At 48.2% G+C, this 13,507-nt stretch overlaps 2 protein-coding genes and 1 long non-coding RNA gene across 7 annotated transcripts in view; 1 reads left to right on the forward strand and 2 right to left on the reverse strand.

Moving 5' to 3' along the window:
• Window positions 1–782, reverse strand: part of PER3 (period circadian regulator 3) — a 42,668-nt gene extending 41,886 nt beyond the window's left edge. For 2 of the 5 annotated variants that reach the window (XR_014779745.1, XM_084784674.1), the window contains exon 1: window positions 281–781. Coding sequence is in view for 3 of the 5 variants with exons in the window: in XM_084784674.1 (XP_084640800.1) it covers window positions 281–405 (125 nt within the window). In the remaining 2 variants the exon portion in view is untranslated. Of the gene's footprint in view, window positions 1–218 lie in introns of all 5 variants that reach the window. The other 3 variants (XM_084784676.1, XM_084784675.1, XM_084784677.1) reach the window with 3 other exon arrangements.
• Window positions 783–865: 83 nt separating this feature from the next.
• On the forward strand, window positions 866–4,213 carry LOC311598993. Its single transcript, XR_014779746.1, has 3 exons — window positions 866–1,386; window positions 1,471–1,667; window positions 2,505–4,213. It is a non-coding gene; the product is annotated as an uncharacterized lncRNA (long non-coding RNA).
• Window positions 3,382–12,182, reverse strand: VAMP3 (vesicle associated membrane protein 3). Its single transcript, XM_084784679.1, has 5 exons — window positions 12,073–12,182; window positions 10,574–10,658; window positions 6,765–6,923; window positions 6,059–6,110; window positions 3,382–4,971 (listed from the first exon to the last, which is right to left on the reverse strand). Coding segments are annotated over exons 1-5 (315 nt in total). The 5' UTR covers window positions 12,075–12,182; the 3' UTR covers window positions 3,382–4,954.
• Window positions 12,183–13,507: the final 1,325 nt, after the last annotated feature.

The following is a 13,507-nucleotide window of genomic DNA, read 5'->3' on the forward strand; positions in this document are numbered from 1 at the left end:
ACCTGAATTTTAGGGGTGTCTGGGAGCATCAATTCACTCAGGTCACCAGTTTAGTGTCCTCTGTCTTCCCTCTTTCTTCCCCTACGCTGGTATAATTTACTTTAGTAACACCCCTCTCCCATCGATTCTCACTGAACTGTGTAAAAGTTCCCTTTCAGGAGGCTCCTTCTTACCCCACCCCCGGGGTCAAAAAATAATTAAAAAGTAGTAAGTCCTACTTTCTCAGCTCCAGGGAAGGACAATAAACACAGAGGGTGGGAGGTAGGCTTCCTAGCGTCACCTGTGGCTGCTGTCCACGTAAGTGCCCTGCAGAGAACCGGTCTGGCCAGACGCCCCCTGGAGCCCCTGTCCCCTAGGCTGGGGACAGTCGCTGCCGGGCGCTGCCGGATCTCCACAGAGGTCCATCCCGCCTGGCAGCCCTCAGCCTGCTTCTCTCAGTTTGCAGCTAGCAACCCAAACCGGCTTGTTTTGGTCCCTGCCATCGCCTTCGGGAAAGACTGGTCGCCGAGCACGCTCATCTGAGGGGCACTTTTCTCCTCAGCATTTCCACGGACTCTGCTCGGGTGCCGAGCTACACCATCAGCTCCACGCCGGAAGCGGGGTGGCCGGACCACCAGCGTGGCTCTCGGGCGCGTTCAGACCAAAACAACTTTTCCACCTTCTGTGCAGGGAAGTCAGCGAGCATCGAGAAACACCTAGGACGTAACGTTGCGAGGTGGCCGGGCGGAAGGCAGGGGCAGGAGTGCCCGGCCGTGCGAGCTCGCCGGCGTCCCGCCAGCCGAGCGCTCGCCGCCTCCCACCGCCCCGCAGAGCCTCGCCTACACGCGGGCCGGCGAGTCTCGAGGCCAGCCGCGTGCAGAGCTGCCGCCGGTCCCGCCTCCCTGCGCGCCACGCGCTCCGGCCCCGCCCCCCACGCCGCGCGATTGGTGGCTTGCGGCCGGCTATGCAAGCTCCCATTGGTCAGGGGGCGGAGTCCAGCTCGGGCACGGCGGGGTTACATAACCGTGGGCGGGTGGGCGGGTGCAAAGGCCTCAGAGTACCTTACATAACGCGCGGGTCGGGCGAGGGCGGCTCTTGGCCAATCCCAGCCAAGTGGAGTGGCCTGGAGGACACAAGGGCCAGGCCGCGCAAGTCTACTGCTCTGCTTCCCAGGGGCGGGGCCTTGGGGCTGTCAGTCACGAGAGGGCGGATCCAGGGGCGGGGCCAGCACGGCCGACAGTTGAGTGGAACCCGTGGCACCTCTGGACCCACAGACCTTTGGGGCGGCTGCCTGGGGTAATCCTGGTAGTGCCCAGGGACGCAGTACTTTGGGGTGAAGGATCTTCTTGGGTTCCAATTGTTTTAATCTTTCCTAAACTTGCTGTCTCCTTCCGCCCGCCAATATAGGTAAATGAACCCAGGTAGAATCCAACCGAATTTTCAGAAATTGAAGTTTAATGGTCCAAGATAACTTACCTGATTGCCCTCTAGTTACAGATTTATCTGGCAACAGGAAGAAGATAAACATGTAAACCATGCTCCGTTTTCGAGGAAACAGCTGGGAGGCGCTCATTTTACATAACTATCTGTACTCTTCAGAAATTAAAGACAGAGGACTGGCTCCAGCCTTCTGCTGCCTGGGTACGTCGAAACTACACTCTGCAGGGGATGGAGAGATGGCACAGTAGGTAAGAGTGGAGCCCTACTGCATCCTTTCCGTTGGGTGGTTCCCAAGCACCCTCTACCAGCTGCCTCCTTACAAAGTGCTTGCAATTGCAGCTTTCGGGCGTCCAATGGCCTCATTGACAAAGGCACCTGCACACACGTGCATATGCACAAATCCAGACATACACAGAACACCTAAATAATAAAATCTAAAACAAACAAACAAACAAACACTATTTGTTGGATGAATGAAAGGTGTTCAGGTCAAAGGGGAAGGGGCCAGAGGGCAGTTCTCCACAGTATGTGTCGGACAAATCACCTAATTTTCAAAGTCTTTCTCCACACTGGATCACTCTACTCCCAAGCTTTTCTTCAAGAAGCATCACTCTACACAACTACTGAGTGCACACCTGGGCAGGGACTAGTGTATTGAGGACAGGACAAAACCCTCTCATACTCAACACACAACACGAGTGACTCCTCAAAGTTAAGAAAGCCTGAGATAAGCCGGGTGTGGTGGCACATGCCTTTAATCCTAGCACTTGGGAGGCAGAGGCAGGGCGCATCACTGTGAGTTCGATGTCAATCTGGTCTACAAAGTGAGTCCAGGACAGCCAAGGCTACACAGAGAGACCCTATCTCAAAAAATAAAAAACAAACAAAAAACAAAAACAAAAGCCCAAAACCAACCAACCCCTACTTTGGGGTTAATTTAAAAAAACCTACCTGGTCCATATTACATTGTAAGGGTGGAGGAAAGAGGGGAAGTATATTCAAAGAAGGCTAATATGGATGGGGGGGGGGCCCACACATTTGTAACACCTCTCATCTATCTGCTTGGTGGCTGTGTGGTGTCCCAGGGCCAGCTCTGCAGATCAAAGAGGACCATATTAAGAAACCCAAGGGCTAAATCCTGACTGGTAACTGCAAGCCAGCTTCTGACTTGTTTTGCATTGAAAAGCACTCTTTAAGGTATGCGATGGTTAATTCCAGTTGTCAACTTCATTGGGTCTGGAATCAACTAAAAGGCAACCTGCCGGGTATTCCTGGTGGATTTCTCACTCCAACTATGTGATGTGAGGAAGACCTACCCTAAACGTAGGCAGTAACTTTTGGTGGCAGCACAAATAAAGAAGACAGAAGGCAGCAAGCCTTCACTCACAGTGAAATTAATCTACCCTGGTGTAGCAGAACTCAACTTCTTTGGGCTTCAACATGGGCTGAAGACTAGCGGTTTCCAGGAGTCCTCCGGCCTACAGTGCAGACTGGGACTGCGGAAGCACTCAGCCTTATTATGCACAAAGTAGCCACCAGGTTCCCAGCCTCTTCAGTGTGAGGCACACCGTGCCTCATAGGCCAGTCTAATAAAGCTTTTTTTTTTTTCTTTCTCTTCGAAAAAGGGTTTCTCTGTTTATATCCCTGGCTGTCCTGGACTCACTTTGTAGACCAGGGTGGCCTCAAACTCACAGGGATCCACCTGCCTCTGCCTCCCGAGTACTGGGACACCACACCTGGCTAAGAAAGCCTCTTTTAATATATACTCATTAGTTCTGTTCCTCTAGAGAACCTTAGCACAGGTGAGATAGATCTACAGCTATTCACTGGAACTTGCCCCCAGCGGGAATGGGTAAGAAAGAAAATGTAGTTTGTAAGGGAGAGGCAGGGAGCAGCAAGGGGCAGAGGTTTTAGGACATGGATCAGGCGTATCCACCCCACTCTAAGAAACATGAGACAAGATCATGTCAATAAACAACTTTATTCAGGTCACCATAGTGGGAAAGTTCCCAGCTAAATGCACAGACAAGCGAGGTATTACTGTGTTAAGGCAGGAGCCAGTGAATTCCACGGGATGGAGTATGGAGGAGAGAGCACCGAGGTTGTGGAGTCAGAGCAGGACAGAGGCCCTGGCTGATGCGGCTTTCCCACAGTGGGCATGCTGCAAGGCCTGTCTTCAACATTTGTACTGTTTCAGTAACATCAGAGAAACAGAGAAAAACTAGAACCAGATTCTATGACATCTTAACTGATGCTGCTTTGCACATAAACACAAATTTCAGGACCTTCAAATGGCACTGCCACAGGCAAGCAGTAAAGCCATGCTTCTCCTTCACTGCTTCCTCATTTCCATCCATGCCTGAACTCCCATCTTTGAACCACACCTTGATGGAAGTTCTCATACACACATGAAGTGTCTCAGATGGCAATGGAATGGCTACATCATAAAAGCAGCAGGCGTCTCAGGCTAGCTGTCCTCTAGCAATGCCCAGTGCCCATAATACAGGGGATGAGTAAAAGCAGTAAACAGTCTTCCAGAGCTCCATCTGTGCAGACTGATGCCTATGTGAGGCTGTGGAGCTGCAGCCCACAACACACTAGAGGCCACAGCCTAGTTCACCTGGTCAAGCCAAGGTGTGACTTGAGCTCGCCTCTACAGCTCTATGAAAGAAACCAAGTCAGAATGAGTAGCATTATCTACAGCACTTCACAGGAAGGACTGTCAAAATGGTGAAGGCTCACACAGTATCAACACTTTTTCTTGAAGGGCACCTTGGGTTACATTTGGCACTTATTTGAACTTATCTATTAAGGGCAAACTTATTGAAATTTTATTTGTATCTAACTTTTGGCAAAATAGAAACTTTGGTCATAGTTCTATAAAACATTTTAAAGGGTTATTTCTGATTAAAATACTATTTTAGAAGTGATACAACACAAGGACAAGAAAGTAAACATCTTCACACCTAACGTATGAGCACGGGCTCTTCACCAGCTTCTTAAACACAGCAGGAGTCAGTAGTGCTTATAAAAAGGAGGGTCTTCCTGATGAAAAGGAGTCTAGTTATCAAAATGAGGCACACCTGTTATTGTCCCTGGTTTGTGTTAGGCAGTAGTGTTCTTCTCGGAAGGTGCAAGTTGGGAATCTAATTACCCACAGGCCTAGAATGTGGTTTTGAAGATGATGTCAGATGTGGGGAGAGCTGACTTGAACAAAATCCCCTTCCTGGAATTCACCACGAGTCATCAGTGACAACATCCATCTAGATTTCAGCACTCTGGAACAGCAGGAGTCCTCTTTCCCAGTCTGTAAGTCTGTAAAGGCACTGTGCAAAATGTGGGCAAGGGTAGTTCACACCTCCAGTTTGAGGTGTATATTAACAAAGGCACACTTTCTAGGCACTATACTGTATGAAAAATAACAAAAATAATCACTTGAAAAAAACAGTAGGTAAGCTGGATAACACAGCAGGTTCTAAGGAGAAAGTCTTGAAGACCGTCCTGAATAGTGGGCTTCAGTTTCGCTGGTTCTTCATTAAGAGACACACCACACTAAGAAGCAGGGAAGATTTAGAAACAGTGAAAAGGGTAGTTTAGTCTTTCTGCATAGACACTCGATAGGGATTTCTACTGTCTAGATAAGGACAAGAAGAAATTGTTAGGGCTAATTTTCTACTAATAGCTTCTCTGCATCCTATAGGGCTCTGGGGGAGGCTGAAGTCAAAAGAGATAAAGAAATACCCACTAACATGGAATTAACAAAGAAAGACATGCTTTGCTAAGAAATTCCCATAAATTGGACTGAAAATAGCAATGGGTTTGTCTAATATACAGCCACAAGAATGGTGGTAATAGCTATGTATCTGTACACATTATTTAATTACTATTTCTGTTCTATGCCAGGTACTTTTTTATGTAGTAACCAGACTTGTCCTACCATCACAAGGTGGACAATCATTACTATCTTCATTTTATTCACGAGGACACTGAGGTCTAGACATCCTCAACTGCTTGCCCAAAGCCACAGAACCTCTACCACAAGGGTGTCGAGCTGGGATGGATAGGTGGCCTCAGCTAATCCCCACACTCCACAAAAGGAAACACAGACTAAAACTGCATAGGAGAGAAAAATTGACCAGACAATAGGAATGAGATTCCCTATTCTCAAAGGATTACTGTATGTATATACCCATCCACATATACAAAACACCAGACTTAGCTGTCACATGCCTATAATCCAGCACTCAGGAGGCAGAGGCAGGTGGATCTCTGAGTTTGAGGCCAGCCTGGTCTGCAATCCAGGACAGCCAGGGCTATTACACAGAGAAACCCTGTCTTTAAAAACCAAAAACCAAAACAAAACCAAAAACCCACTAGACTTTAATTATAAAAATTCAAATATTTAGGCTTAGTATGGTGGCACATGCCTATAACCCTTGCACTTGAGAGGCTGAGGCAGAAACATCACAAGTTCAAGGCCTCTACATGCTGTCTCAAACTTCCCTCAACACTACCATCCCCAAACGCCCTCAACTGCTCAAAATATTTGAATGGAAAAATAAAAAGGTATTTAAACCTTGGAATGAACCAGCTTTTTGCTTCTGCCCAGGCAAACATCCACGGACATGGGGCAACTCACCAATGATGATGATGACAACAATCACCAGGACACTGATCCCTATTGCCCACATCTGCAATAAGACAGGTCCATTTACTATCACAGAAACACACGGACAGTGCCTGATGCAACAGCTACAGTGTGAAACAATTTATCATTTCTAAAGTCTAAATTTAATTTTAAGGCCTGAAATTTAGCTATAGGCTTTCAAAAGTTTGCTCCAACCCTCTGTGGCCCACATTTTCACTTGTCTCGTGTACCTCAGACTGTCCTTTCTACACAAAGCACGACAGGAAGTATCTGAGATCTGATCAGACTCTCGTTTTCTAACTGTCTTCTAAGTCTGCCATGCACCATCTTTGTATGCTGTTCTCTCCTCTTTTGTTGAACAAGACGGGACTTCTTAGCATTTAACCTTAGAAACTGCAGCCATTACCAGAATGGTGGGCAAACTGAGCATCAGAGCCAGCACTCCTTACACAGGTGTCTTCAGGTCCCTGGGCAGAGGTGCCTGTCCAGGACTGGCTTGGCAGGCTGATTCTGCGTGTCTTCTAACTTGAGCCACATGAGGTTAGATTGCTCGTTGTGAGCGTGGAAAAGGATGTAGACCCACGGTTGGCCCAGATTCCACCCACTACCCAGAGTCACAGAGCCCAACACTGTGGCATCCGCAACACTCTGGGAATAGAGAGGGGTCTGGAGCGAAGGTCTGTCAAGAAAGCATTACCTTGCAGTTCTTCCACCAATACTTTCTCTTCAATTTGGCAGCACTTGTTTCAAACTGAGAAGCACCTGCCTGCAGCGCGTCTGCACGGTCATCCAGCTCCGAGAGCTTCTGGTCTCTCTCTAACACCTTATCCACATTGACTCTCATGATGTCGACCACCTAGAGGGACATGGCCACAGTCACACAAAAAGGAGAGGAAGAACCAAACTCTACATGAACTCTGTGAGCACTCGTCATGTTTCCCAGGCCAGGACTTCATTCACTGGAGCTAAGCTTTCACTTAAAAATGAGGCCCAGGCCTCTGTAATAAACCTCTTGGCAAACCAGGGATAGAAGGGAGCTTCGATAACAGACACTTCAGGGAAACCCACACTAATATCACACACCACGGTGAGAGACTCAACTTCCGCCTACGCTTTGAAACAGAGAATGACAGGGCGCTCCCTCTTCTGGCTGCTCAACACTACACTGCAGTCCTGCTCAGGGCACTAACCAAGGGAGGAAAGGCATCCTCGTGGGGAAGCAAGAGCACCACCATCTATAACCACATGGAAGAAGTCTCCAGAAAACCCTTGAAGGAGGCTGGTGAGATGACCCAGAGGTAAAGGGCCTGTTGTCAAGGCCAATGACCTGGGACCCACATGGTTATAAAGGAAAACTGACTCCTGCAGAGCTGTGCTCTGCCTCTGCATGTGGTACATGTGCTGCGTGTTCCCACCACCAATTATTTTTCGAGCCAGATCTGTGCCCATCAGTAATCCCTACACTCTTAAGGCAAAATGAGAGGTGCACACAGGAGAATCACCCAGATGGTCACAGGCCTGTTAGCCTGGATTTCTTAGCATAGTATAGCAGAAACAAAACCTTAACAAGGTGGAAAAGAACCAATTCCAAGAAAATTACCTTTACCTCTTCCCTCCCCCCCACACGCACGCGCGCGCACACACAAGGGGGGGGGGAGGGGGCAGGGAAGCGGGTGGGCAGGGTGGCAAGTACAAGCATTATAAGAATTAAAGTCTTAGTAAGAGGAAAGACACTTGGAAGACTTAATACTGCGGAGATGGCAGTACTCCCAAAGTGACCTCCTGGCATGTAATACTCACTCTAATGGCTTTTTTTTTTTTCATATGTAAGTTCAAAGAAGAACTGAGAATAAGCAAATCAATACTAAAAGAAAGAGTTACAATGGTCATTTCAAACTCACCACAAAGCTAGAGTAATAAAAACCGTGATAGTGATGGAAGGGCAGATGAAGACCAGTGTGAAAGAACTGGAACCCAGAAATCTGCTTTCACATTTATGGCCAATTGAACTGGGTTTTTGCTGATTCATTGATTTTGGTGTTTGGGGATGGAACCTAAGTCCTGGTATAGGCCTGGGAAAGTGGTTCCAGATGGCATAAGGAAGCAGGTCAAGTAAGCCATGGGGAACAAGCCAGTAAACAGCATTCCTAGGTAACCTCTGCACCACCACTTTCTGCCTTGACTTCCCGGGACGATGGACTGTAGGATGAAATAACCCTTTTCTGCTCCAACTTGCATTTGGTCATGTGTCCTAGCAACAGAAATCTTAAACAAGCTGTGAAGCTTTACTTTTTTTCTTCTAATAGTTTTTATAATCTTAGCTCTTAAATTCAGCTCACTGGGTTTCTCTGTGTAGCCTTCGCTGTCCTGGAACTCTCGTAGACCAGGCTGGCCTTGAACTCACATCAATCTGTCTGCCTCTGCCTCCCGAGTGCTGGGATTAAAGGAGTGTGCCACTATCACCTGGTGCTCACTAGTCTATTTTCAGTTTCTTTTTGTATAGGAAATGGAACAGGAATCCAACTTTATTCTTTCCTTATGGCTATTTAGTTATGTCAGCAATATTTGTTGAAAAGAATATTCTTTCTCCATTTGCTGGTCTTAGTATCCTTTTGAAAATTAACTAGCAAGCTGAAAATGAAAGTATACTATGAAGAACATAAAACTCAACCAACCCAGAGGATGGAAATACTTATGAACTGCCTATCTGATAATGCTAACTGTGAAGAATACATAAAAGAGCCTTACATGTTAACAACAGAAAGACAACAACTAATTCAAGCTCATAAGGAGGTACCACCTCCTGCTTGCTAGGAGCGCTGCAGCCGCACACTCTGAGCACCAGGGGCCCTGGACACTGCTGCCGGGAGATACGCTAGCGTAGGATACCAGAGTAAACTGCTGTGGAGTTAGGATATGAACCAGAAATGACACCCGCATGTTCATACCCAAATGAAACAGAAATGAAGACACAGTTAAAGATCCGGCTTTATACAGATCATGAACTACATCTTGGCCAAAAGAGAGAACAAGGTGGCAGCAGAGACTACAGCCTGGATAAACATGGATGCATACTAAGGTGAGAGAAGCCTGACATTATCCTGGAATATGCTATACCTAGAACAGGCAAACGCAAATAAACAAAGCAGATTACAGGTTACCAGGCAACCAGGAGAAAGAGGGAAGAGTGAGTGATTATGAAATGAGGGCAGGGTGCTTCTCAGTATTGACAAGAGAGTTCTGGAAGAAGAAAAAGGTGATGGTTGTGCAACTCAGTGAATATACTAAATATACTATATGCTGAATGACAGACTTTTAAAATGTTTAATTTTATGTTATAGAAACTTCACCTCAAAGAACAGAATCTTGACTCTTTTTAAAACGCGCTTAATTTCTAACAAAGAATACAATTTGAGTTTTTCACGAATTTGCGTGTCATCCTTGTGCAGGGGCCATGCTAATTTTCTCTGTATCATTTCAATTTTAATATATGTGCTACGGAAGCGAGCACACAATTTGAGTTTTTAAAGCGACAGAATTGGTACAAAAGCCTAAGAATTAAATTCATAAAGAAATCATCATATTAAAATCTTACTGTATGACTTAAAAACACTACCTAAGACAACTAGTTTTAGGACAGCTAAAAGCAGAAAGATTGTGCTTGGTGGTGATGGAGGCAAAGGCAGCCTGGTATCTGTGGGTTCAAGGCTAGACTGGTCTACAGAGAGTGTTCCAGGAAACGCACGGTTCCACAGAGCTCAAGCATTGCCAAGAGACCTGGGCTACAGCAAGTTTGCCTTCGGTGTGTCCTTCTGCAACTGTCAGAGGAACCCTACAAAGACCTGCCACACTTGGTAATCAGTAAACATGGCTATAAGACACATGACATCTGGAAACAAACAAAAAATAAATCAGAAAGACTTGTTCCTGGCTTGAATAATCTAACTATCCTGAGCTATAGAGTGGCTCTGGGGACATACTTTCAAGAAGAGGTGCTAGAGTTTGAGGTATGTGATTTGATAATAGAAAAATAAGAATGAAACCAGGAAGACTCTGCTTTGTACTTAGAATATGGCTTTTAGAACATTCAGGCAACATATTCATATACATAAAATAAAAATGAATTAAAAAGAAAAGAATATGGAAATACTGGTCTGACTTTCTTACAGTAGCTTCACTGTGCCCCTACACATAGACATCTAGAAAGGTAACACTTCTGATATAGTCAAAATTTATGCTCACACACTGACGATAGGTTTTTTCCTAACATTAAAAAAAATTACATGCGTGTGCGGGTATGTGCAGATGCATGCAGGCGCTCTTGGAGGCCCAAATTACAGGCAGTTGAGTGGCCCAAATGAGAATGCTTGAAACCCAGCTCGGATCCTCGGTCAAGTGTTCTTAACCCCTGAGCCATCTTTCCAGCTCCAATGACCTTTTCCAAACAACATTATAGAGAACTCCCATGTTTGTTTAAAATTCACATTTTAAAATATAGAGCAGTACCTCATCTACTTGATTTTGTGTCTGCTGGAGTCTTCGATTGCTGCCAGCAGCAGCAGCACTTGAACTTGAAGGCACAGCTGTGGACCTGAAAGGTATAAAGGCACAAGTATGAGTGCACTATGATTCCCAATGCACGTGGTCAGGCAAACAAGTGATACTAGTGCTTCTGCAGTGGGACGCCAGGTGCAGACACCCGGCTTGGAAGCTTGAGTGACAGCAAGCCTGACACAGGGAAGGCAAGTCCTGCAGTAAGAAATGGGGGCACGAGCGCGTTTTTATACTCCTTCAGTAGTTCACAAGACTTCATCACTTAACAGTGACCGAAGTCTGAAGCGATGTTTCATAGGATCTGCTTTCTGTCAATAAAGTGCAGGGTTTTGTTTTTTGTTTTGTTTTGTTTTTTAACTTGCTTTAAGACACACAAAGTTTAAAGGCACCCAGTATTCTCCTGATCGTTTTGTTGTGGCAAGTAGCCAACACGGAGAAGGACATTCCAAGTGTCTAGAAGGGTCTATAATAATGGGAAGGTGAACTGAAGCAGCTGTGTTGGAAAGCCATGCATCCTCCATAGGGTCGCTGAATGCTTTGTTTTCACTCACCCTCACTTTCCTCACGTACGGTGGCTTTGAAGGCCTCCATTCAACTGTTCTCTGTATCTAAGACATCACCCAACACGTGCCTTTGCTACACACCAGCCACCCTACTGTTGATTCAACAGTTCTTTTAAGTCTGCACTGTGTCCACCAGCAGACACTTCGGATGGCTGGCTCACAGGATTCGGGGCCTGAGAGCCAAACAGGTAAGGGCCATGGCCTGGAAGTGTTTTGTTTTGTTTTTTCCTCTCTTTTGAAGAGGATATGACCACCATTCATTCTCCTCTTTTTCAAACTTAGGACGAGCATGCAGCTGGCTGACCAGGCGTCAACTCTGAGTCCTGCTGCTGACCGTTACCACTAGGAACCAATTTTAGAACTGAGAGTGTTTTTGCTCAAAAACGGGAAGTGAAAGCCGGGGCCAAGCTACGCTGGCAGCGCCGCAGCTCGCCGAGGAACGCCAAGTCGCTGGTCCTCGACCACCACCGCCCGGGCCTCGAGCACCTGGCCAGGTCCGGGTCTCCGCCGCGCGAGCGCGAGCGCTCCCGGCCGCGCCCCACCCCCGCCCCTCTGGGGAACCCCCAGGAAGGAGCCACGGGGCGTGGCGGCCGCTTCCTCAGAGAGTCGGTGGCCCCCGTCGTCCGCCCGCCCGCCCTCCCGCCGGGCACTCGGGGACGTCGCGGCGGCGCCACGACTCGTTTAAGGGCAGAGTGCACCGCGGGGCCACCGCCCACCTCAGGCCCGGGGCGCGGCGCGTAGGCCCGCGAGGCCTCCACCCGAGTCCGGGTCCCGAGCAGCGGCCACCACGCCTGACGAGGGTCCCAGGAGTGGGCTGCCGCCCCCCACGCCCCCCGGAGCCCGCCCCGCCCCGCCCCGCCCCGCCTCGCCTCGCAGCGCGTCACTCACATTTTGGCGGCGGCGGCGGCAGCAGCGGCGGCGAAAGGCTGACGGTCGGAGGACTTGAGCAGCTAGCAACCGAGGCTGCGGAGATGGGCGGGGCCGCGGTGACGTCACGAGCAGGGGCCGGACCGGAACCGGCCAGCCGCTCCCAGCCGCCGAGGGCGTGCCGGAAGTGGGCGGGACTGGAGCCAGGCCCCGGCTCAACACCCGGGCTGTAACCTCCCGGATGACCAGAGTGGGAGGGGCCAAGAGCTTGGCGCTTACGTAGCACCCGCGCTGACGAATGGGCAGGCGTTCTCGGAGGACAGGTGGGCGGAGCTATAGCGAGGCGCCTGCGCCTTTGGGCTGTGCTCTTCGACGCCACGGACTAGCCACAGCTTCCGGAAGTGTCGCCGCTGCCCTGTGTCTAGCCCTGGAAAGGCAGTTTAGAGTGAGAACCGGTACGTTTTTACATTTACTTTGAGCCCGCATACGTTGTCTCTGAGTGGTGACAGTGTTAGAAACAGCGGACGTGCCTAACGTTCCGGAGTGATCTAGTGGTCCTGGGGAGACAACCAACGTCCATCTCTGACAAAGTTGCTAAGAGGCAATAGGAGGTCCATTTGGAGTCTTGATCACAGAGTTTGGGATAAGTCCCCTCTCATGTTATTAGTGATGACCAGTATTTGTCATTGCCTGAGGGAAACCTCGACGTTTCTTCGTTTCCGTAATTCCCTGGCCCTAGCAGAGGAGGCACTCTACTTTTGGTCAAATGGGGTGAGTAGTATACATTGTAAAGTATTCCAATAGTCACTTAAACGGAGCAAATAAGGTCAGTTGGTGGATTCCTAAGTGAAAAACACTATCTTCCACTTCAACATGGTAATTCCAAAACCTTAGTGTGTACTGCAAACAAGAGAGTGCCACATAAGTGGGCACCGAGTTGAGCAGTGGCTAGAAAGAACATTTTGGGTCAGTGTACGTGGAAATACCCAGCACAGACAAACTGGAGAGTGTGGGGTTGGACTTGAGAGTGAAGACAAAGCAAGACAGTGGCATTTAAATGCAGCGGGCTCTAGAAAGTACTAAGGACTCCATTGGGAGATTCCGAGGTAAAACTGTGGTCCTAGTTCTGAGGTAGATTAGAAGTGAGGTACTCCTAGGGAGAGAAGTGGGGCTCTGCGGTAAAGAGGTCTGGAACAATGATGAAAAATACCTAGAAGGGAGGCCATAGTGAGGTAAGCTGGGAAGGGTCTTAAAAAACAAACAGAACCCCCACACACAACTGCTTAGTTGGCAGATTGCTTATCTAACATGCTGTCCTTGGTCTGATCCCTAGAACCACATAAGACCCAGCCTGTCGGCACACCCATAATCTCTCAACAGTTGAAAGCTGTAGGTAAAAGAGTAAGAAGTTCAAGGTAACTCTTGGCTTAAGTGGGGAATTTAAGGGTATACCCTG

Source organism: Acomys minous (assembly GCF_964271855.1).
Source record: "Acomys minous genome assembly, chromosome: 6".
Taxonomy (NCBI): domain Eukaryota; kingdom Metazoa; phylum Chordata; class Mammalia; order Rodentia; family Muridae; genus Acomys; species Acomys minous.

What these genes read in the sequence shown, in the direction of transcription:
- VAMP3 (XM_084784679.1), bottom strand. An exon ending in CACAAAATCAAGTAGATGAG is followed by an intron (nt 6,924 to 10,573) that starts GTACTGCTCTAT and finishes ATGTCCCTCTAG; the next exon opens with GTGGTCGACATCATGAGAGT. An exon ending in ATTGGTGGAAGAACTGCAAG is followed by an intron (nt 6,111 to 6,764) that starts GTAATGCTTTCT and finishes GTCTTATTGCAG; the next exon opens with ATGTGGGCAATAGGGATCAG.